The 27,703-nt window shown below is 38.1% G+C and overlaps 2 protein-coding genes across 5 annotated transcripts in view; one reads left to right on the top strand and one right to left on the bottom strand.

The window, feature by feature from the left end:
* The first annotated feature begins 350 nt into the window (after nucleotides 1–350).
* On the top strand, nucleotides 351–9,418 carry LOC103177418 (protein-lysine methyltransferase METTL21E). Of its 3 annotated transcripts, XM_007891557.2 has the most exons (6): nucleotides 351–511; nucleotides 1,540–1,558; nucleotides 1,648–2,122; nucleotides 6,789–6,943; nucleotides 7,828–7,945; nucleotides 8,357–9,418. In XM_007891557.2, exons 3-6 carry the CDS (start codon nucleotides 1,978–1,980, stop codon nucleotides 8,749–8,751), a joined length of 813 nt encoding a protein of 270 aa, XP_007889748.1. In that variant the 5' UTR covers nucleotides 351–511; nucleotides 1,540–1,558; nucleotides 1,648–1,977; the 3' UTR covers nucleotides 8,752–9,418. The 3 variants fall into 3 exon arrangements, with proteins under 3 accessions (XP_007889748.1, XP_007889749.1, XP_007889747.1); XM_007891558.2 differs by lacking the exon at nucleotides 1,540–1,558 and having other exon boundaries at nucleotides 1,986–2,122; XM_007891556.2 differs by lacking the exon at nucleotides 1,540–1,558.
* Nucleotides 9,419–11,684: 2,266 nt separating this feature from the next.
* The window catches only part of tpp2 (tripeptidyl peptidase 2), a 39,516-nt gene continuing 23,497 nt past the window's right edge, over nucleotides 11,685–27,703 (bottom strand). The window contains exons 18-30 of one of the 2 annotated variants that reach the window (XM_042333970.1): nucleotides 27,366–27,482; nucleotides 26,630–26,730; nucleotides 26,040–26,136; nucleotides 24,879–25,016; nucleotides 23,736–23,980; nucleotides 23,328–23,406; nucleotides 22,230–22,268; nucleotides 17,906–18,057; nucleotides 17,018–17,114; nucleotides 15,732–15,862; nucleotides 15,187–15,394; nucleotides 13,885–14,004; nucleotides 11,685–13,436 (exon numbers count right to left, since the gene is read on the bottom strand). In XM_042333970.1, coding sequence (XP_042189904.1) covers nucleotides 13,347–13,436; nucleotides 13,885–14,004; nucleotides 15,187–15,394; nucleotides 15,732–15,862; nucleotides 17,018–17,114; nucleotides 17,906–18,057; nucleotides 22,230–22,268; nucleotides 23,328–23,406; nucleotides 23,736–23,980; nucleotides 24,879–25,016; nucleotides 26,040–26,136; nucleotides 26,630–26,730; nucleotides 27,366–27,482 — 1,614 coding nt within the window. In that variant the 3' untranslated portion in view covers nucleotides 11,685–13,346. The remainder of the gene's footprint in view (nucleotides 13,437–13,884; nucleotides 14,005–15,186; nucleotides 15,395–15,731; nucleotides 15,863–17,017; nucleotides 17,115–17,905; nucleotides 18,058–22,229; nucleotides 22,269–23,327; nucleotides 23,407–23,735; nucleotides 23,981–24,878; nucleotides 25,017–26,039; nucleotides 26,137–26,629; nucleotides 26,731–27,365; nucleotides 27,483–27,703) is intronic. The other variant, XM_042333971.1, reaches the window with a different exon arrangement.

Below are 27,703 nucleotides of genomic sequence, written 5' to 3'. Positions count from 1 at the left end.
TAGATCTGTTCCAATTCTGGAGGGCCATTCTGCATTACGACAGCAGCAGAATACAGCAATAAACAATAATTTAAAATGTTAGATTTAAACAATTCAATGTAATCGATAGTTAGTGGTGGAACACATTTAGTGGTGAAAAACGTGCTACTATTTATAGTGATAGAGGCACTTCGAGATGGTCTGGGTCTAATTTGAGTCTGAAATCCTTTTCAAAGTTGTATTCACCCTTCCCCGAGGGACAGTGCACCATGACATGGTAGTTGTGAAGTGCAAAAGGGATTAACCTCACTAGAACATTCCTGCAAACAACATCCCCATCCAAAATCAGTAAACCATCTCCTTCAGACAGAAGTGCATTCTGTTAGTAGTGGGTCATGTTGCCTTGTATAGACTGCTAAGGGGTAGGAGTGGTCTTTGAGCGTACCTTTATTTACTGCAGTCCAACTCAAATGCTGCTGAAACGTCTGAGAAGGAAGGCTATCTCCACACTTCTGATTTCAAAATAGAGCAGGTATCAGTTTTTGTTTTGTATAACTATGACATGGAGTGCACTTGTAGTCATTCAACAATTAATATTCAATATTTCCTCACCTTTAAAACTTTACAATTTTTACTTCTTTGGATATACACAATCAAATTTGTTTAATGGTTGATAAAAATGTTTTGGGGGATTTGTTGAATTCGAGTCAATCCTGTAATGGGTTTATATTATATTAAAAAAAAGTTTGAGAAAAGTTGCATTTTCACACAGATAAAATTGATTCTGCCTAAAGGCTTTGCATGTTGTGTGTGCGGCAGGAACTGAAAATGTGTTAAAATCTATTATAACTTAAAATAGTACAACAAATATTAGTAATAATCCTTGATTTTGATATTATTATTATTGATTTTGATATAACTCCTTATCACGTCTTCAAGACGTCTCAAAGCTCCTCGCAGAATATACTGTAAAGTGAATTGATCATATATTCTGTGTGCAAAATAAAACATGTTGACTGCAAATGTATTAACAACTGCTATAACCTAAAGTAGTACTGCAAGCTAAAACAATGATGGAGAAAGTGAAGAATAGTGAACAAAAAGTTCCAGGTAACATGATCAGCTGTAAACCTTAAGTTGTAAACAAATGGTGCACATGATTCAATGTACTCTAATGAAAAGTATTTTTGTCACACTTTCAAAAGGCTTTATACAGTGGTTTGATTCAGTTAGCACTCATAATGATGGAGACACCACAGAGAGGTTTGGTCACAGCAACAACAAGATTGCATTTATAGAGCGCCTTTCACGTCGGGAGGACGTCTCAAGGCGCTGGACAGTTTGGTCGGGACCCGAGCAGGGGGGAAATGGTCAGGGTGAGGGGAGGGAAGGGCGGGAGCGAGGAGTGAGTAGAGAGTCAAGAGGGGAGCTGAAGCCACGGTTTCTGAACACTACTAAGGAAGCAGAAACTACATTGAAATAAGGCTCCGGTCATAATTTTTAATTTTGATATGCAATTCTTTCTCTCTCTCCCTTCCCTTGTTCCCATTAATGTTCCAGCACACTGCACCATGGAATGGTGAGACCAAGATTTGTTCCTTTGCCACAAGTATGCTCCTTTGGATGAGATATTAAAACTAAGCTCTGATTTGCTTATTCTTGATACAGATATTGAAGACCAATGACACTTTTCGAAAAGCAGAAGGAATTTCCCAATGTCCTGGATTACAATTCTCCAAATAAATAATTGTCCGTTCCCTTATGGTGGTTGTTGAATCTTGCTGGAACAAATGGTCTACAAAACAGTTAATACTCTTGCCAGAAATTACTAGTGACGTTGTTAGAGAGTTCGAAAGCTATGTTTTACTTAATCTAAATTGTGTTGGGGGAAGAGGTCAGATGATCAATCATGCAGGGCTCCATTACCCATATATTATATCTCCCCGTTCGACTTAAAATCAAAATGCCAACTTGTCCGTTAACAACTTGATTTGTGCCATGCACAGTAACCTTACAGCCATGGAGACTGTATCCATTACAGACAATTTACCAGCAGAGAGCAAGAAAGAATGTAACATTGAAGAGCAGGAGGAGGAACAATCAGAATCGGATTCAGAAACAGAATCTACTGGTGGAAACCAAGGTACCCGGCATATATTCAAGCAATGTGCGTTCACTCGGGAATTCCAGAGCCTTGGGGCATAGTGGCTGAAGGCACGGTCGCCGAGGGTGGAGTGGAGAACTCGGGGGACAAGGAGGAGGCCAAACCCGGAGGAACGAAGGCAGCAGGTCCTAGATTAGTGTTGTCTGCAAACTTGAATATAAAACTTTCTAGTCCTTCATCCAAGTAATTTACATATATCACAAATACCTGGAGTCCCAGTACAGACCCCTGGGAGACACCACTTGTTATGTCTCACCAATCAGAGAACGTTCGTTTTATCCCTACCCTCTTTTTCCTGCCTCCCAACCAATTACCAAATCACGTCACAAGGTCACCTCCGACCCCATGCATTTCCATTTTCACTAATAATCTTTTGTGTGGAACCTTATCAAATGCCTTCTGAGAGTCCATATAAATGACATCCACAGACACTCTCTTATCCGCCATTTTAGTGACTTCCTCAAAAAATTCAGCTACATTAGTCAGACACAACTTACCCTTCAGAAACCCACGCTGACTCTCTTTGACTAGCTCATACCTGTTCAAGTGTTCAGTCACTCTGTCCCTGATGATGGATTCCAGTATTTTCCCTACAACTGACATTGAGCTGACAGGTCTGCAGTTTCCTGGTTTCTCCCTCCCTTCTTAAATAAAGGGGTGATATTTGCAATTTTCCAATCTATGGGCACAATTCCCAAATCTAGTGAGCTTTGAAAAATTATGACGAATCATCTGCAATTTCCTCTCCTATTTCCTTTGACACCCTGGGATGGAAACTACCTGGGATGGAAACTGGGATGGAGATTTGTCTATCTTGAGTCTCATTATTTTCTCCTTTACCATTTTATTTATTTATATTAATTTTATTAAGCATTTCTCTGACTTATTTTTAGGTTCCCCTGTACGGCTGGTGTTTTGTCCTCTACTGTAAAAACGGTAGCAAAGTATTTATTTAACAAGTCAGCCAATTCCTTATTTTCCGTTGCAGTCTCACCTACATCTGTCTTTAATGGACCCACATTCTTCTTGACCATTCTCTTTCTCTTAATATATTTATAAAAACTTTTACTGTTGGTTTTAATATCCCTTGCAAGTTTTTTTTCCATATTCCCTTTTTGCTCCTCTTTTTACTTTCTTTGTATCCCTTTGTTACCTTTTGCAATTCTCCCAGTCTTCTGCATTCCCACTTTTTCTTGCATTTGAGTAAACCTTTCTTTTAACTTGATACAGTCTCTAATCTCTTTTGTCCACCATGGTTGCTTAACTACACGATTGGAGCTTTTGCATTTTAGGGTACGTGTTCTGTATTATATCAAATACTTTTTTGAAAACTTCCCATTGTCTCTCTATAGGTTTACCCACTAACAGTTCAGCCCAGTTTACTGTGGTCAATATATTTCTCATCCTATCGAAGTTTGCCTTACTTAAATTTAAAACCTTTTCCCTCTCAAATCCAATGTTAAATTCATACATATTATGATCACTATTTGCAAGATGTTCCTTTACTGTCAGATTGTTAACTAGTTCTGGCTCATTACTCATCACCAAATCCAGTATGGCTTGTTTTCTGGGTTGGTTCTAAAACATATTGTTCCAAAAAACTATCCTGAATACATTCTAGAAATACATTGCCTTTACTACCTGAGGTGTCCTGCTTCTCCCAGTCTATGCGATAATTAAAATTTCCCATTATAACCACATTGCTTTTGCTACATGCTTCCCTGATCTCCATATTTATACATTTCCCTATTACATCACAACTCTCTGTAGACTACTCCCAACAGAGTCTTACCTCCTTTGCTGTTCCTTAATTCTACCCACAGTGATCGGCCTTTCTGAAATCTTTCCTTTCCACTGCTTTAATAGTGTCTTTTATCAATATTGCTAGTCCTCCTGCTTTCCCAATGTCCCTGTCTTTCCTAAAGATCTTATAGCCTGGAATATTTAGCTCCCAGTCCTGCCCAACTTGTAACCAGGTCTCTGTAATGGCTACTACATCATACCCTTTAAGCTGAATTTGTGCTTCTAACTCACTTGCTTTATTTATTATGCTACGTGCATTTGTGTACATTGCTCTTATTTGGGTAACTGTCCCCAACATCCCTATAAGCCCTGACAATGTTCCTTCTCACACTTTTTGACTTGTTACACCTTTTGTGATAACTTCCTGTTACCTTTTTCTTTTCTGTAGTATTTATGTTATCTTTATCACTATTTGTATTCTGACCATTGCTCTCATCCTCTCTTGCCTTATGTTTTGGTTTCCACCAGACCCTCCCCACCGCCTTTATTGGTTTAATTTTTTTTCTGCAGTCCTATTTATCCTTTTCACTAGTACCTTGGTCCCAGCCCTGTTCAGGTGCAGCCCACCCCAGCAGTCCCGCTCATTCCTGTCCCAGTACTGGTGTCAGTGTTGCATGAAATGGAACCCCTCCCTCTCACACCACTGTTTCAGCCACACATTCACTTCCCGGATCTGTTTATCTCTAGGCCAATTTGCACGTGGCTCGGGTAGCAATCCAGAGATTACCACCTTTGAGGTCATTTTTTAAAATTTAACCCTAGCTCTTGATACTCCTTTAGCAGGACCTCCTTCTTGCTCTTTCCTATGTCATTGGTCCCCACATCGATAGCAACAACAGCAAGATTACAACTGGTTCTTTCCCCTCCCTTTCCAAGTTCCTTTCCAGCTGCTTTGAAATATCCCTTACCCTGGCACCGGGAAGACAACACACCCTCCTGGACTTTTGATCTCAACTGCAGAGGATACCCTCGATCCTCTTAATGATTGCATCCCTTATAACTACAACGTTTCTAATTCTGCTCCTCCCCAGCTTGCACTGCCTTCTGCTCTATGATTCTTTGGTTTGCATTCAGGCATTCTTTCCCACAGACTTCTCCCTCATCCAATGCAGCAAGTACATTGTACCTGTTGGACAGAAGAATGCCTCTACTAAGTAAATGCTACCCTGCTGGCTATCAATCTCACACTCCTCCTCCTGAATCTCTCTATGTGGCGTGGCTATGTTCTGAAGTAAATTGTCCAAATATTCCTCGCCCTCCCTTATGCATCGGAGTCTCTCTAACGTGCACTTCAGGTCAAAAACCCTGAACTGGAATGACTCAAGACACTTCTCGCAGATTTGACCATCAGGGACAGTCTTACTGTCCACAAATACATATTGCAGCTTTGCTTTGACACACTGTGTTGCCATTATCCTTTTCTAGCTTATACTCCACTTAATGTTTAGGATTATATATATATATATATTGAAATTCATGAGGTTTTACATTCACCTTTTATTTGTTTTTAGTTATTTTCCCCTTAATCTATTTTACCTTTAACAATTTCAGGATAAATAGGTAAAGTAGTAATTTCACAACTTTTGTCCCTTGCTCACACTCCTTAATACTTAACACCTAATTAACACCTACTTCCTCAGGAATCCTACCTTTGTTCTAGGCGCCCTGTGTCCAGACCAACTGAAACTCCCATCTTCTACACCCGACTTCACTCTCCAATCTCCCGCAGGCCCCGAAAAAGCTCCCACACTGAGCTCTCTCACAGGTTGTTTCTCCTTTACAAGGAGATCAAAACAAGTTCTCACCTGCATCTCTTTTCCGCTCTGCACCAAATTCCCACTCTCACCAAATTCCTTAACAGAATTCTCACTCTGACATACACTAGGTGTCAGTCTGGCTCAGTTGGTAGCACTCCCACCACTGAGTCAGAAGGTTGCCAGTTCAAGCCCCATGTCAGAACTTTGGGCTCACAGTCTAGGCTTGCACAAAACGCTGTGGGAGTGCAGCATTGTCAGTGGTACTGTTTTTTGGATGAGACATTAAACTGAAGTTCCATCTGCCTGTTCAGAACGATGATAAAGATAGCATGGCACTCTTTGAAAAGAGAAGACCTCTCCTTTTGTCCTGGCCAACAAATCCCCTGATTAGGTTATTCACTTCATTGCTATTTGTGGGATATTGTTGTGTGTAAATCGGTTACGCATTCACTGAAAAATACAGTCATTACACTGCAGTAAAGTGCTTGAGATGTTTCAATGACATGATAAAGTGCTAAATAAGTGTATAAATATTTTGTTGAACTATTTGAAATACAAAGGGAGTTAAGCTTTCAGCATCATTGTTGTCAAGAGACAAAATACATTTTTGTTTCTCTCTGAAACATTGCAATCAGATCACAATGTGGGGGAGCAAAAACATACCGTATATTAGCTAGGTTATTAGGATAGAGACTGCAGAAATACTAAAATTGGAAAATGGATGAAAGATGATCTTGAGGTGTGTTCTCCAATCTGCTTGTATTAATAAAAGTAAAGCCAAATCAACATTTGCAGATGCACCAAGACAGTAGAACAAAAGAACAGTTAACTAGGTTTAAAGTTGTAAAGGCAATTTCAGGGCAGACATCAGGAATTACTTCCTTATCCAGAGGATAACTAATAGCTGAAAAAAGTGGCCAGAAAACACCTTGATATTGTGAAGGGAAGCTGGGTCGGTATTTTGGAAAGATGGGATCAAATGAGGTGAACCAACCTCGTGATCTTGTGACTGTGGTTAAGACAAATTGATTTTTGGGAAAATCATACTGTCCTTTTCATTGGATATTGTTTTTTTTCCCCATCAGAAATGCTAACTGAAGAGAAGGCACCTGAGATTGTACAGCCACACAGGACCAATTATTTTTTCACGAGTATTCCAAGAGAATATTTCACGTTTGTAGGTTACGAGATCAGTATCCAGGAATCTATTGAATCTTATGGAGCATTCACTTGGCCAGGGGTGAGTATTACTCCACCAAACACCACAGACAGAATCGAGATTTGGGCAAGGAAATCAGTGTGACGCAGAATAATTAGCACAACTAATATAATCCCCACTCCTGTGGTTTATAGGAGTTGGATAAATTTACTACAATATGCTCAGTTGGAACAAGTTACATTGAATGTGATGGTACAGGGCTTTGAAGCACTGTGCTACAGAGGAAGGTACAGGTTTGCGAGCACTGCCTTTAGCAATCTAGACATATGGGTGCAGGGTGGCACTTGGCTTCTTAACTGTGATAGGAAATAGGATCCTCATCGTGCTCAGCCACACCCTTGCACTTTCTTGGTGACAGTTCTAACTTTCGCCCACAAGCAGTCACTTCACTTTACAGTATATTCTGTGAAGAGCTTTGAGACGCCTCGAAGACGTGATAAGGCACTATATCAAATGCAAGGATTATTATAAGGATTATAACACTCAAAGTCTAATAACAAGGCATCCTTTAAACCGCTCATCTGAGTAGAGGGGATGGTGCGGGTAGATCACAAGAACGGGAAGAGTGCAGTTTAACACAATTTACTGACACTTCAAAACTGAAATCATCCATCTTGTGTTTTTTAAGAAATATATATATTTTCGATGTATATAATACAAAATTACATTTGTAAAGAGTCGTTCACATGGGCAGGACATCCCGACGCTGAACAGTCAAGATTTAGGGATTAGGATCCCAGCAGGGGTTTGGTGGTTGGGATCAGGGAGGGTGGAGGGCAGAGAAGGTAGGAAGGTGGCCAAAAGCTTGGTCGAAGAAGAGGGCCTCGAAGGATGCAAGGGAGAGTCGATTTCTAGGGAAAAAAATTAACTTATTGACAAGAGATGTGATTGTTTTATTCTCATAGGCAGTTGACCTGTGCCATTTTCTGGAGAACAACTGGACTGAATTCAACTTCAATGACAAACATGTATTAGAACTAGGGTCTGGAACAGGACTTCTGTCTATTGTGGCTGCAATACTAGGTCAGTATAAAGTTGACTGTGGGAAACATTTGTAATTTTACTTGTATTTTCATCCTCATACATCTTCTTCCTCACCATTGCTATTTCACAATTAATTATTTCACAATTAACGGTCACCTCCTCCCTCCCCCCACCTCAGCGTTCGACTCTGCCACTGTTTAGCGCTCCGAGACACTACTCTGTGTGAAGGGCACTATATAAATGCAAGTTATATAAGGAACACTCAGGTTTTTACATCGGTAACTATTGCTCTACCGCTTTACGATGAAGTTATATGAATGGTAATAAAAAATTCAGAGATTGTTTTTCCTGGCAAATTGGTTTACTGATACGCACTTAGTAATGATGCAGAAATAATCCTTTTTTTTAAAAAAAAATTATCTGCGAGTCTGATTTATTTATTCCTTTTAGGTGCCTACGTGACTGCCACAGACATGTCTGAGCTGCTTGGAAACTTGCAAGTCAATCTTATGAGAAATACACGTGGAAGAAGCAAGCATCCACCCCAAGTTAAGGAGTTGGCCTGGAATGTGGATTTAGACAAAAAATTTCCCCGGTCTGTCCATCATTATGATTACATCCTAGCCTCTGACGTTATTTACCATCATGACTATCTGAATGACTTGATGGCCACATTTGAGCATTTTTGTCACCCAGACAGTGTCATACTCCTGGCATACAAATTAAGATTTGATTCAGATCATGCTTTTTTTGAAAAATTCAAAAAGTTATTCAATACTACAACTCTGGCAGAAATCTCAAGTTCAGGTGTGCGAATTGTTAAAGCGACAAAGAAAGTGGAGTAAAGGTTAGAAGGAAATGCGCAGTTTCAATATCAGCTCACCAATTTAGTTCCATAAGATTTTACGGGCTGTATTTCTCTGTGCTCAGAAATTATAAAGACAGTAAAAATAGCCGAGGGGAGTTTGAGGGCAGGTCCTTTCTGTTGATTAATAGGGAGCAGCCTAGATTATCTCAATCTGTAAGAAATTAAAAGGCAAATCAAGCTCAACCTACAGTCCTGCTGTTCAGTGGAATTACGCAATGCTATGATTTAAAATTTTAACCCTCTCAAGGCAATCAGATATGAGCAATAAATGCTGACCCTGACAAAATCATCCACATCTGGAGCCAGAGAAAAAAAAACACTGGTGAGGTTTTAGTGGAGTGTGTACACTCCTACACAGATTTGAGTATCTCCCAAGATCCAACCCAACTGACAAAAGGTGGTTATGTGGCATCAAAAAGATTACCAATTAAACACTTCTGTAAATCCTTTTGTAAGGCTCACTCCTTTTCACTGTTAATCACACCTTGTATTCTGTACACTGTTAACTATGATCGTAAGATGCTACCCCGTGTGAAGGACGTTATATAAATGCAGGTTGCTGTTGTTGTAATGACTGACAATATGCTGTAACCGTAGAGCAATTGGAATAAATATAGCTTTTGGTACATATAGCGTAAACATAACTATTCAAATCATTGCTTTTCTGTGTTCCTCGGTACATTTAACATTCTGAAGGGTTTTGATAATGTAAACAGGGAGACGTTATTCACACTGCTTGGTGATTCGTTAACAAGAGACCATAGATTGAAGTTAATTATCAAAAAAGCAAAGAGAGCGATCAAGACTTTTTTTTTATTTTTACACACAGTGTCGTTACGATTTGGAATGCCTTAACTAGGATAGCGGTTTAGACAGAACCCTATTAAGCTTTAAAAGGTAATTAGAAAATTATCTGACAAGGATAATCTGACAATGTAAATCACACAGAAGGTTGTGAATATGTGGAATGCTCTGCTCTAGAAAGCTGTAGAGGGGGAATCAACAGGAATGTTAAAAAGAAACACAGATACTTGTGTACCAGAGATATTAATTTTTAAAAAATGGTCACTTCAATCCACAACTGTTTGTGGGACACTGCTGTGCGCAATTGGCTACCATGTTTCACCCACAAAATAGTCAAACCACTTTACAGTATATTCTGTGAGGTGCTTTGAGATGTCTCAAAAGGTGTGATAAGGTGATATGGTGAAAGCCGATTATTGGGATTAAAAGGTCTGACAAGATCTAATAAATTGGAACAGGACTGAATGGCCTCCTCCTGTTCCTGTAGCAAATTCACTCATAACCAATTGCTTCATCCAGGTCCTCATGTAATTGATGTTGTTAAGAGATGCTTCCAGATTCAAAACCTTCCTCTTGTACTGCGCTTTCAGCCATCTTTTCGCCCTCACCCTCCACTCCTCCCAACCCCCTACCCCCACCCTCAGCTCGGATGCAAACCCTATCCAGTACCTTGAAAAGCTCTCCCGATGTCAAAGGGGCTAAATAACTGTTAATTTGTATTGTCCAACTTGAATCCGCCTCTGCCTCCAGAATAGCCCAGTTTATCCTGGTTGTTGTTGGCTTGGTTTTTGAGGATTGTTGGCCAGGAGACTGAGAGATATCCATTTTTCTTATGAAATGATAAACACTAGTATCTTGGTTATGCATTACTTAAACTCAAAAAATGTAAAGACTATTTTTGAGGGCTTGACATTAGATGATTTAGAAATTTCAATACTTAAAATAGTGTCAGCCAGGAAGCACAAGGTGTCAAGTATGAACACATTTTAAGAAATGCTGCAATATAGTTGCCAGTAACAATTTCATAGCATTAGTTAAAAGGAATTATTTCTCATTTGAAATAGTATTTCAGTGGGATGATTTGATTTACGCCTTCACGTTGTCTGAGAAGAAGCAAGAATTAATCAATTTCTGAATTAATCAATTTCTGAATCCTGAGAGAATTCCCAGCAACATTGCAGGCTTATATAAGAATGTAAACATGACCCTTGCTAAGCTATGTAGACACAGCAGTTAGCTAACCAGCCTGAGAACACATCTTCTTGTAACATTGCAAGTTTCAGTTTCCATCTCAGAGCTTACCCCCTCCTGTTTATAGAAAGCCCTCAATTCTATTTTAGATTAGCACACGCACTACTGCATAAAATGCATCCGCTGTACTGTTAACAGCAACAAAACACTGACTGCCAAGTCAGTGCAAATAGACACAGTATTAAACCAAGTATTAAACCACAATCATAATAGCACATATCTACAAGCAAGGTTTCAAACAAAAACGATTACTTGATCCAATTTAGCACGCATTCAACCTACTTTACTGGCATGAATGTAGTAGTACATGTTCTCCCCTAAAATAGAATTGGCTTTCTTCAGACAGGAGAGGGGTTGAACTCAGAGCTGGAAACTCAAGCTGAGAGCTTCAAAATACCTGAAGATGTTTTTCTCGTGTATTCCCAGACGCTGATTGCACAGAGGCTCACTCTACTTCAACTCAGGACTTCAACTCACATAGTCTAAGCAGTGCTTGGGATGTGTTGCATTGTCAGAGGTGACGTCTTTCGGATGAGATATTAAATCGCCTGTTCAGGTGTTTCTCCCAGTGTCCTGGCCAACAATCCGCTCAAATAAAATTGGTCATCGTTTCATGGCTGTTTGTGGGACATTGCTGTGTGCAATTGTGCCGCCGCATTTGCCTACAAAGTGACTCATTTTCACAGTAAATCCTGTGAAACCAAATTATTATTTTTTTGGAAGGATTATTAACGCCAGAAAAGTGATCCGCCGATCGACTAACAACCGAGTTCCTACTTACTGCAAGGTAAACAAAGGGGTGTGGAGTAAGGAAACTTGCCCAACATTTTGCCCTTCACAGGAATCAAACCCAGGTTGTCTTGCTTGCGAGGCGAGTACTCTAACCACTGAGCTACAGGGTTTATGTCAGAATCTTGTAAATACCTAAATATCCCTCCCCATTAAGCAATCAAAATATTTTATAAAAAATACAAAAGTTAGAAATAAAAAGATCTAAAGCAAAACAGTCATATAACAAGACCAAACTTTATGTATCATTGCTTTGCTTTTTAATAATGTCTTGCTGTATAAGGACTTACAATATATGATGCATTTATACATTAAACTGAAACTGGTGGCAACACAACAGGAGAAACGCTTGGTTTTCATGGTTTAACAATAAATATATTGGTTCAAGAAAAGAAAGTTGAACTGGTTACAATGGGGTTGACAACCTTATCACTCAAATTGAAATCTTAACTAAGCCATATGTGCACTAGCCCCCATATTAACAGAATGATCACATCAACATAAGTGTTAGCCAATGGACAACCCTCAAGCATATTTACTCAAGTGTTTATAGATAGGAGTCCAGATTTAGGGTACATAGCATTTCATTGAATACATAATATCATGGCACTTTTGTTTGTGTAACTGGCATTGTAAACTGTATTTTCCCTGTTTGACAAAGTGAGATTCAGAACTTATTCATGAATTCACAATACTGAAAAAGTAACGTATTATATTACCGTACACCACTCCTGGATCACTGCTCCTTACCCACAACCAGGAATTTCAGGATACTTTCTAATCAACTCATTTTGAAAATTAGGTTTAATTAGCATAATTTGTTAAAATGTTACTTTATTCAGTGCACATTTTGTAAAGGGCTGAAATTTATTTATTTCAGCCCTTTTAGCTACTGATAAAATTTCAGTACTGAAAATATGAAAAATTACCCAGACAGTTTAGTTTTCCTCCAACAAGGTACATTGCCCAATCAGCAAAATAAAAAAGCACGAAAGGCCTTTAAAAGGAAATGTGTTTATAATATAATAGACAAATATAAAACCTACCTATACTGATCAGTGAAGGCAATCACAAATGCCAAACATCCTTTTTTCACTAAACACATTTAGAACCTTTTCTTAATGCCACAATGAGTTTATTTTGATTTCTTACGTCTTTTGAAACTGGTGCACGTGAAGCACTAGTGCTAACATTACTTGGGTTCTTCCTGGATACTGCATGCTGCGAAAAGGGAGAGTCCAGGAATAGTATTTTACATTAAAAGCACACAATTTCCTACAATTTGGGGATATATGTATACAGTACACATTTTTTAAAAAATCAGGAAATGAGACAGTCGTTGCAAACACTTGATGGCCTGGAGACAATAAGCGCGTGTTGACCAAATATGCCAAAACGATAATTCTAAAAACCTGTGTATCAGCCTGCCCAATAAATAAAAAAATCACGCAAATCCATCCCTCCAAACATCTAGAAATAGGCAAAACGGAACTTTTCTCGCCTTTAGTTTCAATGAAAACGAGTGGTGTGTGCTTCATTTTCAAAGGAGAAGCTCTAATGGCAAAAGGCAACAGACACGTCCAATGACAACAGCATCTTACACTGAATGAAAACGTGCTGTACAAAAGTTCAAAAAAGTAAAAAAAAAACTGCCGTTTAAAAAAAAAAGTATAAAAACAGCTAGATTGTTTTGCTTCATTCAATTTGATCTGAGGAGCATTTGTTATTCTAGAAAGGGCTGTAATCTGGAGGATACATTACAGGAAGCGAACGCTCTATAAACGATGCACAGTGATTCCATCCAAGTAACTTCATTAGCTACAAAAAGAAAAATACATACAGTATTATTGAAAAGTTTAGTGCAGTGAATAAACACACTCCACACCACCATGAACCAGTGAAGTACCAAGTATTTTACATTGATCAAGCTTATCACACGTCTATGACAACAAGAGAAAATTCAAAGATGTGAATTCTATCAAAACTATTCATGTTCTACCAAAAACAGCACTGAACAAATCACTAAAACATTTTAATCCCATTTTCCTGAAAACTGCTTAGGTTCAGTATTAAAGCAATGAGAATACATTGCTTTAATACTCTGCCTCTACTATTTATACACTATAGATTAATCCAATTCAGTTCCCTTCCCCAGTTTCCAACATTCTGCTCTTTTAATTTTGTGTGCTTTGTNAAAAAATAGTTTTTGTACTTTCTTAGACTAATTAAGGATTCCCACATTAATTCCCACACAATTAATTCTTACCTGGATACAGTTTTTCCAGTTCTCTTTACTTGATTTATCCTCTACAAGTTTCATTGCAAACTTGAGTGCCCGTCCATACATTTTACTCACCAGAGCATGTTTGTATGCAAAAGTTAAAACCTATTCAAAAAGATTTGAAAATAAATACACATTAACTTGATACTAGATGGAACAAACAGTAAGTGCAGACATATGTTTACCAGTTTTTTAAAATAAGTAAATAAACTTCTAAAATAAGTACTGGAACACTATTACTTTATGAAATCTGCTGCTTATCTGCTGCCTATGAATTTGCCACTCGAATATAAAAATGTTCAGGCATTGCAAGCTCCATACAAAAAAAAAACTGCTGTCACTTTTTTAGTCCTTGGTGTAACACTGAGAGTCAACAAATGTCAATTCACATAAATGAGCTGGTGATTAAGCAAAATTAAAGTTTTGCAGAACATATGCAACGTGAAAACATCCAAAAGGGCAATTATAATTCTAGCAAGTAACCATTTACTATGGCACTGCATTGATTTACAGAAGGGTAAATAAAAAGCAAACCCAAGCAAGTCCTGTAGTTCAGTGGTTAGAGCACTCGCTTTGCAAGCGAGAGACCTGAGTTCAATTCCAGGCAGAGGGCGAAACCTTGGGCAAGTTTCCTTACTCCACACAGAGCCTAATAATAATCCCTCCAAAACCAAAAACAATAATAAATTGGTCATTTTCAATCTACGACTGTTTGTGGGATATTGCTGTGCGCAATTGGCTGCCGCGTTCGCCCACAAATATACAGTCAATTCACTTTACAGTGTGTTCTGTGAAGCGCTTTGGGACGTCCTCCCGACGTGAAAAGCGCTATATCAAATGCAAGGATTATTATTATTATTATTGTGACAATGGTCAAGATTAAGAAAGCCAATGAAAGATTAAGAAATGGCATAGTTCAGACAAGGCTTTAAGACAACAGAATGGGAAAAACATTCTCAATTGAAATGGCAGCAAAATGATGCAATTTGATTTAAAAGAAGAGACACACTAAGTGATTTTGGTGATGTTGGAACCATCCCAGAGGGAGAATGACTGCAGAAATCCAAGCTGTTTAATTTTGCAGAAAGGTGACAGCATCCTGCACCTGGAACACAACAGTGCAGAGTAGCAAGGTGGGTTTATGCTCATGAGTCCCAAGATCATGAGCTCCAGATCATGGTCATATTACTGCAGGAAAATTACCATCCAGATGCAGTCATTAACCCCAAGAGGGAGGGAGATTTAATCCTTACAGAAACAACTCTTTTGAAAGAAAAACAAAGTTACCTTAGTATCAGTCAACTCGATCCATTTTAGGATTTCATTGAAAGTTTCAGTTAGGCTTTTGAAATTGCCTTTGGGATCGTCTTCTGTGCTGCTCATTTCTTCTGAGGCTGCACCTCCTTGTGATTGAAACTGAAGGAACTGATCGGCCAGGGCACAGCCCTTCCGGCACAGAGCATCTATCAGGGATGTTTTCTGTTTCTCCATGTCACTGAAGAAAGGCACAAAATGGCAAACCGTTAGGTGCTGTATTACAATGGAGCAATATATACTTATGATACTTAAAAAATGATCCTTTACAACACTTAAAGCATCGCATCATGTAAATTTGAACTATGGATAATTTATCCCAAGAGTAATGGAAAAATTAAGAAAAAAGAAACTGGAGGATAGAACAATAATAATTCTTATATGTAAAAATAAATCAGTTACAAACCATGGTGCAAACAAGAATGGCTCTCTCAAGAGCTCACTATATATGTTCTGGTCAGACTGGCTGTTAGTTGCACTTTTTACTCCTATATGACTAATAGCATTTAGTTATGCACCTTTTGATAGCAGCTGCTTCAGGTCTGCAATCAGTTTTCATGGCTAGATGGATAGCCAGTCCAGTTTGATCAATATGCGAGATGACAACATCTGCTGCTACCACAATCTCATCCAGTCTTTTCATCCGTTCCTAAATTAGATTATAAACAAATCTATAAAGCTTTACACAATGTTTTACTCATTATAAATAAAAAGATCCCAAAGTGATTAATTGCGAGATGCACTGGCTGCCTTGCCTGTCCCAGAGGATCAATTTCAAGATCCTCACCCTTGTCTTCAAATCCCTCCACTCCTCCGCAACCCCTTACCTCTCTGACCTCCTCTCTCCTCAAAACAGTACCCGATGCCTTCGTTCCTCCGGGTCTGGCCTCCTCCTCGTCCCCCGAGTCCTCCGCTCCACCCTCGGTGGCCGTGCCTTCAGCCACTATGCCCCGAGGCTCTGGAACTGCCTTCCTCACTCCCTTCACCTCGCCCCCTCTTTTCCTATTTTCAGGTCTCGGTTGAAGACCTTTCTTTTCGACAGCGCCTTTGGTCACCTTCCTCCCCCTCCCCCTGGCTCAGCCCCGGGATCCGTTACTGTGAAGCGCTCTGAGACTCCGTCCGGCGTGCGCTATATAAATCCAAGCTGTTGTTGTTAATCAATGTAATATAAATCATACAAAACACAAGTTTTAATTATAGTTTTGCCTCTCTTCATATATCAACCGATGTGACAGTGCACTTTGAGAAGAGTACTGGAAGCACATAAGACAAAGAAATTGTACTGGGGATGCCAAATTACAAATCAGGTTTCCCAGAGATTAATTCAGCATCCCTAAGAATACTGGCGAAAGAAGTAATGTGCTGTGTGTATAGTCAATATAAATTATGCATTTAAGTAGTACTATATACGTTTAGTAGGGTTGTGTATTTAAACTGTGTATGTACGCAAATATAAGATTTATTTGCATTCACTTACAAAAATGTTTACTTTTTATAACTTCAAAATTTTCTAGTAAATGCATATAATAGTCACACTGTACAGAACCATAGGCCTAGAGAAGCAGGAATCTAGCCTTACAACCCATTTTATTCAACCCAACCTCAATTACTAGCTTTTTTTTTTATTGATCAACAGCAAACTATCTCTTTAACGAAGATTAATTTTTGGGCCACTTCCTGCTCCTCTGCACTATTTATAACCAATGGCAAACTTTACTCCTAAGGTCCAATAACTATATGTGGTTGACACAATCAAATTAATGAAAGTAAAATTAATATAAACTTTCAATTTAACCTGTCTGACCTTCTCAGAGTCCAGTTGATGAAGTCGTGCAACATACAGAGGAAGATGAGCAGGATAAGCCTCTTTCAGCTCATCATACAGGACATTCACATCCAACCTATGGAGAATAAAAATGACAAGAGAGTATCAGACAACGGCCTATTTCACCTTATCCTTCCAGAATACCAACCTTACAACCTTCCCAATAAAACACTAACTTTCAAATAAATCCAGAACACTGGCTTTGACCACCTTCCTGGTAATCTGTTTCTGCTAAGGATTGTAATGTTTTTGCTAAGGAATCTATACTCCAAGTGTAATCTCTTGTCCCACTCTCTTAGTATATTTAAAGTACTGTTCTGGGTTTACTTCCTGTTCCCTATTAACAACATTATATTCCTATATAATAGTCTCCTTTTAATTTTTTGACTGAAGAGCCTGAACCCATCTATAATAATGTTATAAACAGAAAACGCTAAATAAGTATGTATTGTAAAGATGGTGGTAAATCCCAAAACAGGTCAATGGGCAGGTTAAAGATTGCACTTTAAAAAAAAAAAGTAATTTATGGCAACCAAGGAAGAAGCAAGATTGGAACTGGATGAAAACCACCATCGGTGGTCTTCAGACTCTCTCCCGCACCTTTTGGAACTTCATCCCAAATTCTCTTCGCCTCCTTCAAAGCACATCTCAAGACCCTCCTCTCTGACCGCGCCTTCGGCCACCCTACCCTCCCAGCTGATCCCAAACCCCTTGCTCAGGTCCAAATCCCTGACTGTTCAGCGCCTTTGGACATCGTCCCGACATGAAAGGAGCTGTACAAATATAATTTTGTATTGTAAAAGAAGATATGCTAACAAGATCTAGAATGGTGATAAACGTTTGCTAGAGGATATACTAAAGACATACTTAGCCATCCACTGTATCTTCATATCTCTGAGAGCATCAGCAAACTCATCTTTAACATCTTTCTCTTTATCCCCATCTTTGTCTTTATCTTTGTTTCCATTTTTCTGCTTATTTGGGGATGGTATGAGATGGTATTGCACAGATATCATGTCCTGGATGTAACATAAACAAACATATTTTAAGGAAAAATACATTTTGTTACTCACAATAGGATTTTTTCCTTAGAATTAACACATCTTGTGTATTAAAACGATTTTACAAGTTCCAAACAGCATTTTCAATTTTCCTTAAATTTTTAATCTATTTAGATTTTTTTAACTATAGAACTTAAATTTGTAATTAGCTTGTTTAAGATCATTACACAATTTCCAAACTTAAAGCCTAATTTACTATGTTCTACTACTAGATGATTCAGAATAGTTTTTTAAACAAAACAAACAATAAAATGTAGCATTAGTGAAAGCTGATCATAAAATGAAGGGAAGAGGCAAGCATGGAGGTAAGTACATGTAGTGAGTGGCACATTCCGTTCAATGATAGTGGGACACTTTCAAGCTGTGTTATTAATTCATGTCCCAATTCTGCATCAATGAGACTAAATAGTCTTTTTGCCAATGAATTAGATTTTTAATTGATTATGGTTACTTTTATTATTTAAACAGGTATAAGAGTTGCCTTTTTTACTTGGGACTCAGAGAAACTGAGCATAATGGGTGAGCAAACAATCAAAAATTGGTGACTTGTTTAGAAAATGTAAAAACTTAAATCCTCATTTGTTTTTGCAAGCTACGAATACAAATCTGCAAATTAGTATACATTGCAAATGATGACATGAAGTTAGAACATAAGGTTGTAAATACTAAAAATCATGAATATATAGTTTAACAGAATGAAGGAAACACAAGCAACAAAACTTGCAAATACAATTTAAGCTGAAGCAGAATTAACATATTCAAACTACCCATGAAATACACAGCAGGACATTTTTACCTTTATCAGGATCTTGTGCGCATAAACATACTCTGTACCAAATGTAAGGTCACTTTGCTTAGCTTCTAAAATTAGATGGCAGCTTTGCAATTTCTTTCCACTCTCTAACATGTAATATATTCTCAAGATTTGAGAATGTCATCATTAAATCTCTTTTTTTTTCAGCTGGATGTCTGACTCATGCGGAAACCCACCACCATGCTTAAGAGTATCCAAACCAAGCTGAGATTTCCATGAATCCCATGTACACGTGGAAATCCCAGCTAGATTGTTGGAATGCGCACTCTCTCCCTGGAGGGACGCATCCTGCTTACCAAATTCTGGAAAGTATTAGGCGCAGATTGCTAAGAGCCAAGGCTGGAGACCAACCAGCTTAACTTGTCATTGATGTTGCTGTCCAGCAAGCTTTCCTGCTGCTTGTCCAGCTGGGACTACTCTACCTGTTAGGGCTTTGGCTTACAGGGTTAACAGAAGCTGAGTGGGATGACTATCTGCCGCCAGTGACTGGTCTGCCCTTCTAGGTCTTGCTGATGAGCCAGGGTGGCTGTGCTGTCATCAGCAGTGCTCTGGAACACTGCAGACCCTCCTTGCTCAGGAACTGGACTACCAAACCTGCCACAGAGGGCTGGCTCAATTCCAACATTACATTGCTAGGCATGTCACCTTGGAGCTAGTTCAGGCGCATCTCAAAACCGTCCTCTTTGACCACCCTCCTATCCTCCCAAACCCGCCACCTTCCCCGATCCCCAGCTCGGGTCCAAATCCCTGACTGTCCAGTGCCTTGGGACGTCCTCCCAATGTGAAAGGTGCTATACAAATGTAATTTTTTATTGTATTTGTAAAGGCAAACTTCCAAAAGGCATAGAATAAGTTCTCAACTGAAATTCACTAATCAATCACAGATACCAGCGATACCCACAATCTTTATGTACAGTCAGTAAAGGATTACATTGTTAAAGCTGAGGCATAATTTATTTCAGTTTTCTCTGTCCTATTAAGCAAAATCTGTTTCATTTATACTTAGGAGAATGTGATGTATGTACAACAGGTCTGACAAGATTTAACTTAGTCAGACAATCAGTCAATCAACTAACTCTCGGTGATAATCTAGAATTACCAATATTTAAAACACAATTATCTGACACTAGAATATTACATTTTCTACTGTTCTCTAGTTTGCTTGCAACATGCTTGATTTATCATACAGATTTAACACCTTTCAACCACAAACATTTTTTCAAATAATAATCCCTATATTTGATATAGCACTTTAGCACATCATCAAAGTGTGGTGTCTGTTCATTTATAGGCAAACACGACAGTCAGTTTACACACACCAATCTTCCAAATAACTATGAAGTGAATGAACAATTTATCTGGAAGAATGTTGGCCAGGAAAACAAGAGAAATTCCCTTCTCATTTTGAATAGTGCCATTCAAACGTCAGCCTGAAAAGGCAGTCAGAACTTCAAAGGACAGCACCACAGATATTATAAGTGCTCCCCAGCACAGCACTGGAGTGTCAGCCTAGACTAAATAAATGCTAAGTCCCAACGTGGGCTTTGAACCCTCAATCTTCTAGCTCAAGAAGCGAGAGCGCTACCAAATGAGTAGCAGGAGCTGACACTTGGTACTCATTAAAAAAAAGTTTGCTGCGCACCAGATGATTTGTACTATCCAAACATGCTACCTCGCTGAGATCAGCTATCTTAATATAGGTCATGATCAAAGTTTCACCCACAAAATACAGTCAATTCACTTTACAATACATCTTGTGAAGCGCTTTGAGACATCTTAATGACTGAAAATGCGCTACATCAAATGCAAGGATTATTATTAGTATTATTATTATAAAGTTTCAAAAATCTAGTCTGTCACCCTTAGTGGCAGTAATTTTGTTAACCATTTCCAGGGACCTTCAAGGAATAATTTTAATCATTCAGCCCAAATAAGGCATCATGAATGATATTCCCTTTACAGCAAAGGATTACAATGTCCTGAGATACTTGGATTATTAAAAGAGGGTTTTTTTATACAAAGGAAAGATTTACAAATATCACGCCAGCAGTTCCAAAGGGATCGATGACGCTCCCAAAAGTAGTTAGGTCTAATTTCAAACTCAGTTACTACGAGACAAAATACTATTGAGATTAAAATATAAGTAGACTGTCTTCTCGTCTAACAAACATTAACGCAACCAATACAATGCCACCCATCCAACATCACCAATTACTGCTGGGAGAAAAAAAAATACAGTTTAACAAATCTAAGTTTAAAATTACTGTAAAAGACTATGCAGTGAATTCTCACAATATTGCCCAATTAGAGATTTAATTGCAAATGAACACAATTAATTAGCAGACAACTGAGACGAGTTTATGCTACATTGCATCCTCCTTTCACAGCACCAAGAATCAAAAATCATAATTGGTGATGTGAAAGAAAATTGTGCTCCTGTGGAGATATAAAGTTGGACAAATGGACATTTGTTCTTCCATTTCTGACATACCAGACTTAAAGTTAGGAATATCACAAATCTCTTTTGGAACTTTAGTGGTCACTTTCAAAGTGCTGACATTTGTTTTTATCAGACTAAGGCCTGTGCATATCCAAAATGATGAAATGAATTTATTGTAGTAGATAAATGTAGTTGCACATATCCCTTTCCCTAAGTATGGGAATCATGTACTATCAATAAAATTGGGCTAAGAATTAAAGTAGGTTTATGCAACAATGAAATAGCAGCATCACTGCAGATCATAGTCTCCTCCTTCTGAGTAAGAATCTAAGTAAGAACCATCTTAACTTGAAACTGGTCCTTTTTAAAAAAAAGTCTAAACTTCAGAACAATGAAACTGTCTAGAACGCTTAAGAGTTTTAATAAAGCATCACAGAAGAGGAACCAATTTTTGCCAACAAGCTGCGGATAGCCCTATGACTTGAAAGTGATGATTTTTCTTAGAAAGGCAGATTTAGAAATACCTGTAATTCAAAATTAAACTAGTTGGATTAAACAGATGCCATTAATGTGCCCACAAAAAGTGATCGGAAGAGCAGTTCAGTAATACAGGCTAATAGAAACGGCATAGAGATTATTCCCCTTTAAATGTTTACCTAGGCAACCAGTTTCATTTGGTCATAGAGGTCGTTGCTTACTGAAAGGTTTTAGCATTTAACTTGCTTAGTTATTTAAACTGTTTATAGTAAAGCATCCAACATATTTGCAGAATCTAAATTTCTTAACGTGCTTTAATCCACGTCAGAAATTTGACCCAGTGTAAAACAGCTGCTAGAATCACAATAAATAGTGTAGTGACAGATGACAATGCAGTACCTTTTTAAATTTTCCTTGACGTTTTGATGCAGCCTGCCCCTGGAGTCAGAACAACATACTGTAAGAAAACATGCAGACACTGCACACCCTGGAAACCTTCTCTAGTACATCTCAAGAGTTTTGCTTCTACTCATTTTTATATTATATATGTATAAAATCACACGCTATGAAAAAGCAACATCCCTTCCTACTCCAGTCTACTATAATAAAGCACCTAACCAGCCAATTGCTGTACTATTCCCAAATTGCTAAGTACATAATGTTAGGAGCTAAATCGTGGGTATTAGTTTTAACTAATAAAGAGTAGAGTAGACCTTGGTTCAAGTTAGACCTTGAAACAAGCGTAGTGAATTCAAAAATAACCGATAAGATCACAAAACCCCAGACCAGGTCATCACAAACTACAGAGTGTGCTGTCCAGTGGTTCAAGTCATCAAGACCTGTGTTTAATATTTCACTCTTTGTCTCTCAAAATAAGTGTCCAATATTTTATAATCTGTGGAAAGATTCCATCCTTATGCTAGGTTGAACATATTCACAAGTATGTAAATACATTAATCTGACATCTCAACTTCATCTTTACTGTTTTATTTGGTTAATTGTTTCTTACATTAAAACTGAAGTTTATAAAAAGGGAATTTGGTTGAGTTATAGGCAAAGTCTACATGTTTTGTTTGGGGGGGCGAGGTTATGGGCAAGTTGGCTTTTCATTATTCAGAATATATAATCTGACACCAGTGGATGTTATCACACAGAGGTATGTTTCATCTGGAGATCACAAAATACATAGAACTTGATTCACAGCTCTCTCTTACAGATGTCTGGATAGTACAAATCTAAAATTATCCTCTAATAAATAAGATTGATTACAGTCAATAAATTGTCCTGTTTTAATATTCCAAGGTGCATGCAAAAGCACAACCAATAAACAGTAATTAAGTATTGTAAAATGGAAGTGTTATAGTAGCAGAAAATGCTGACAAAGCTTGCACAGAGCTCAGGCAACTTCAGAAAATGAATAGATAAATGATATAAAGTGCACACTGTGCTGCAAAAGCAGAGCACATCTCTGAGCAGACTTTGAAGTAGTATACTCACAGCTTTCTTTCCTAGATCACTCTTTGGCAGACCTAAGGTTCCTAACAGGTAACAGCCTGGTCCTGCTCCTTTAGGAATTCTAGAAAGAATCATACAATGTTAGATTGTAGCACCTTAAAACCTGAAAGACAAGACTATTTCAATTATGATCCACAATTAACACAATACACACATTCAAAGCAAGCAGTTATTTTATAGTGGATATTACAACTTTTGAAATAAAATGACAATTATATGTGTTATTTAGCTTTTTTAATGATTCGACTAATTTGCCAATGACAATTGGAATAGTTAATTGTTTACCAGAAGTGGCAAAACCTACAATTTTCAAGTCCAGCCTCATAGTCGAAGACAGTCAATAAAAAAAGGGTGTAATTACTAGACTAATGTTTAGCAATATTTACTTACTTATCGTCAGAAAGAGAAGCAACAAAGAAAGGCTGTGAGCAATGTGGTGGTAGAGTTAAATTATTCACTTTTTTCTTGCCTAGAAGTGCATTGCTGTGGTTATCGTAAATATCTAAATTCAGAGCACCGGGGAGTCTGTGGGAAACCACAATGGGAAGGTCCTTAAGGCGATCCAGCTCACTAAGTTGCTCATGACGCACTTGAAATCGGATAGTGTAGTCTCCCTTCTCCAATTTGAGAGCATACTGAAAATCAAAGTTGTATAAGTTACAATTTGAAATTATGTCAACCAATTTGAAAACCAAAAACAATAATAAAATTGGTCATTTTCAATCTACGATTGTTTGTGGGACATTGCTGTGCGCAATTGGCTGCCGCGTTCACCCACAAATATACAGTCAATTCACTTTACAGTGTGTTCTGTGAAGCGCTTTGGGACGTCCTCCCGACATGAAAAGCTCTATATCAAATGCAAGGATTATTATTATGTCTTGCGTTCAAATTCAGGGTAGTTAAAAATACAGTAGAGACCCCATCATATCAAGGTTGTTGAGCCCATAACAATAACAACATCAAAATTACATTTGTATAGCGCCTTTCACGTCTGGAGGACGTCAATTCCCAATCAGCATTATATTGTGGAGTCCTGTAGCTCAGTGTAGAGCACTGGCCTTGCAAGCGAGACACCTGGGTTCAATTCCAGGCAGAGGGCGAAACCTTGGGCAAGTTTCCTTACTCCACACAGAGCCTAATAATAATCCCTCCAAAACAAAACAATAATAAATTGGTCATTTTCAATCTACGACTGTTTGTGGGACATTGCTGTGCGCAATTGGCTGCCGCGTTCGCCTACAAATATACAGTCAATTCACTTTAGTCTATTCTGTGAAGCGCTTTGAGACGTCGAGAAGATGTGAAAAGCGCTATATCAAATACAAGGATTATTGTTATTATATTGGGATGAGATTACTCTGCAGAATTGCAGTACTTAGTGTACATGCACAGAATGGAGAAAGCTATCTCACTTCAAAACACTGGCCGGCAATTTGTGCACAACCAGTTGCTGCAAACTGCGCATGCACAAAATCCAGAAAGTGACTTCAGTGGCAACTGGGTTAGACAACACTCCCCCACTTTAGTTACCTGATGTGGGTAGGCATCGCCTGAACCCAGCAGCTTCTTGTTTTGATCATATAGCATCCACAGTTGGCTGTCAAACTCCGACTCATACAGTAGTTCACAAAGCAGTGGACAGCTGGGTGTCACCTCTCCATTCTTGGGCTACAGGTTGGCAGAAAAATTGCACATTGACATATTTTTATATAAAAATATAATTTGTTTCATAGGCCAGCAACCAGCACACCACAACATTTTTGTGGGTACAGGAACACAAGGTGTACAGGAGAGTCTGAAATATAAAGCTTTATAGCCATTATGGATATTTAGCTATCTTCACGCACAATTTTCAAACACTTCACTGTGGTAACAGGTTAGGTACTTTAACACTGGTTAACCCAAATAAAAACTAGAATTCAAAAATTCCACAATGCAAGTTTGTATGAAGAAAAAGCTAACTTTCAGTCCTCCTTTCAGGGTGATAACCATGGCCACACACTATTGCTGCGCACTATATATATATATATATATATATATACACACTCACACACACAGTGCAACAGCACCACCTAATGGTCACCTAATGGTAAAGGAAAGAAAATAGTAAAAATGGAAAAATGTATCCTATTTTGAAATTCTTAATCCAACATCTTAGTTGATTTCTGATTGTAGCATAAAATGTTTTTCATCCAGTGGGGGGGGGGAAGATAAGGGGGTATCTCCTTTGAGCTGAACTGGCTCCCAGGTTACACGAATGGCCACAGATTGTTGGAATCGAGGCCACCCTCTGTGGTTGTCTCAGCAGTCCAGTTCCTGAGCCAGGCGGGTCAACAGTACTGCAGGGCACTGCTGATGACAGACTAGCCAGCTCGCGTTAGTAGGACTTTGGGAGATATTCTTACCAAATTACAATTGGAAATGTTACTCAATTACATCTTTGTGTTTTCTGCTTAATTACCTTATATGGAAGCCTGCTCTATGGGTTCAGAACATTGTTATAAGTTAGCAAGAGAGTCACCACCAGACTAAATCGAGCAGGATCAACAACAGCAGCCACTAGTCCAGGGCTGAGGATTCATGTATTGTCCAATTTACGCAGTAAGTCTTTGATATCTTGTATTCTATCATTGAAATGTTAACCTGACCATCAAAGCCTATATCATTTCTCTTCTAATTTGAAGTACTTACTTGGTAAAAGTTGTATGTTAATATAATCTCATACAGCTGACGATTATTTGGTAGAGTATCCCGTGCTCCTAAAGGCCTCGTTTTTGCACTAACTGGTCTGAAGACACAAAAACACATTGCAATGGATCATAAAAAGTTCTTCAAATGAGACGGCACACTTAGGCAGTAGGTTAAACAAAAGCACAAAATATTAACTTGGTTGCAAATAGAAAACTTCAGTTTCCTTCTAAAGTAAATATTCTGCCGTGAAATGGCCTCTGGACTTTTAAACTTTCTCAAACATTTCAGATAATAACATAAATTAAACTTTCTAAAATGGCTATTTTAAATGTTAGTATAAAATAAAGCTTGAATTATGAGGCGTCAATGCAAGGATCCTTTTTGATCGTGCTTATGGTCACCCCCACCACCTTCCTTCTCCCCTTGGCTCGTTGTCAGACGCTACCACTGTGAACCATTCCAGGACACTAGCTCACGTGAAGGATGCTATATAAATGCAAGTTGTTGCTGTCGATCATCCTGATATCCTTAATCAAACATTGAAATAACCAATAGGACTCCTTTCAGATCTGTACAATAACTGTAATTACCTCAAAGGCTGAACCCAGCTCTTCAGGTTTATTGAAGGAGAGAGGTCTTCATATTTCAAGGTGGACCTTACATCAAAACGAGAAATTCCATCTGATGCATGCTAAATTGAATAAATATTTAACAAAGATAAAATCTGTTAACTCTGAAGAGTAAGCCATGCTATGTCATACATTATTTATTATTATACTTTACAATTACAATTATTTTTAAGCATTCACAAATTCAATATAATAACACTTAATAAATAATAAATTGAACAATATGTGAGTAGAAAGTACAAATCTGTTATTTAGATCAGCCATTTATTGAATTTTGCATTTCTTGAGATTACACATATCTGAATTTATATTGAATTTTATAATCCCTTGTGTACAGGAATATACTAACATATTTACAGCTTGTACATTATTCAATTTTAAAAATGTATATGCAACTTATTCAAAATATTCTATACTGTCCCAAAGCTATCAATTAGGAATAAAATATTATTTATATAGTGCCTTTCAGGAGGACCTCCCAAGTTGATTTTGGCTAATCAAGCATATAACCCAACACTATGGGCAATTCTTCCTCACAAATATACAAGAATGCGCTCTCCTTCCATCCACCGACCCACCTACCAATCCTTCTTGAATCTACTTGCTGTAGAGATGCATTTCTGATACAAAGTTAACTTGAATTTACTTTTTCAAACCACCATATATCAAACTTTCAGAATACAAAATGACAACTTACAATGTGCAGCTGGCTAGGGGTGCAAAGGAGACCATGGAAGGAAATTGTGTAATTGATGTGGACATCACCAAGACTAGCCCACCAGCGGGCAATGCAAAACTCAATCACTTTACCATCCTAAAAACAACAAATCAAAAGGTTACAGTTACCCTATTAGAACATTGTCACAATCATAAGGGATTTTTTAATAAAACAAAAAGATAAATGGATGACTCCAGTACATGAAAGAAACAAAATTGAAAAAGAGCAAAATAAAAACGAACATAGAGAAAACACAAAGCAACAGCAAAAGAAGGAAGAAATGTGAAAAGGAGAGAATATTTCTAAAACTTAACTCT

This window comes from Callorhinchus milii, unplaced genomic scaffold, assembly GCF_018977255.1.
Source record: "Callorhinchus milii isolate IMCB2004 unplaced genomic scaffold, IMCB_Cmil_1.0 Scaffold4, whole genome shotgun sequence".
NCBI classification, from domain to species: domain Eukaryota; kingdom Metazoa; phylum Chordata; class Chondrichthyes; order Chimaeriformes; family Callorhinchidae; genus Callorhinchus; species Callorhinchus milii.
Note: the sequence above shows the minus strand (reverse complement) of the source record. Positions and strands in the feature narration are given on the sequence as shown.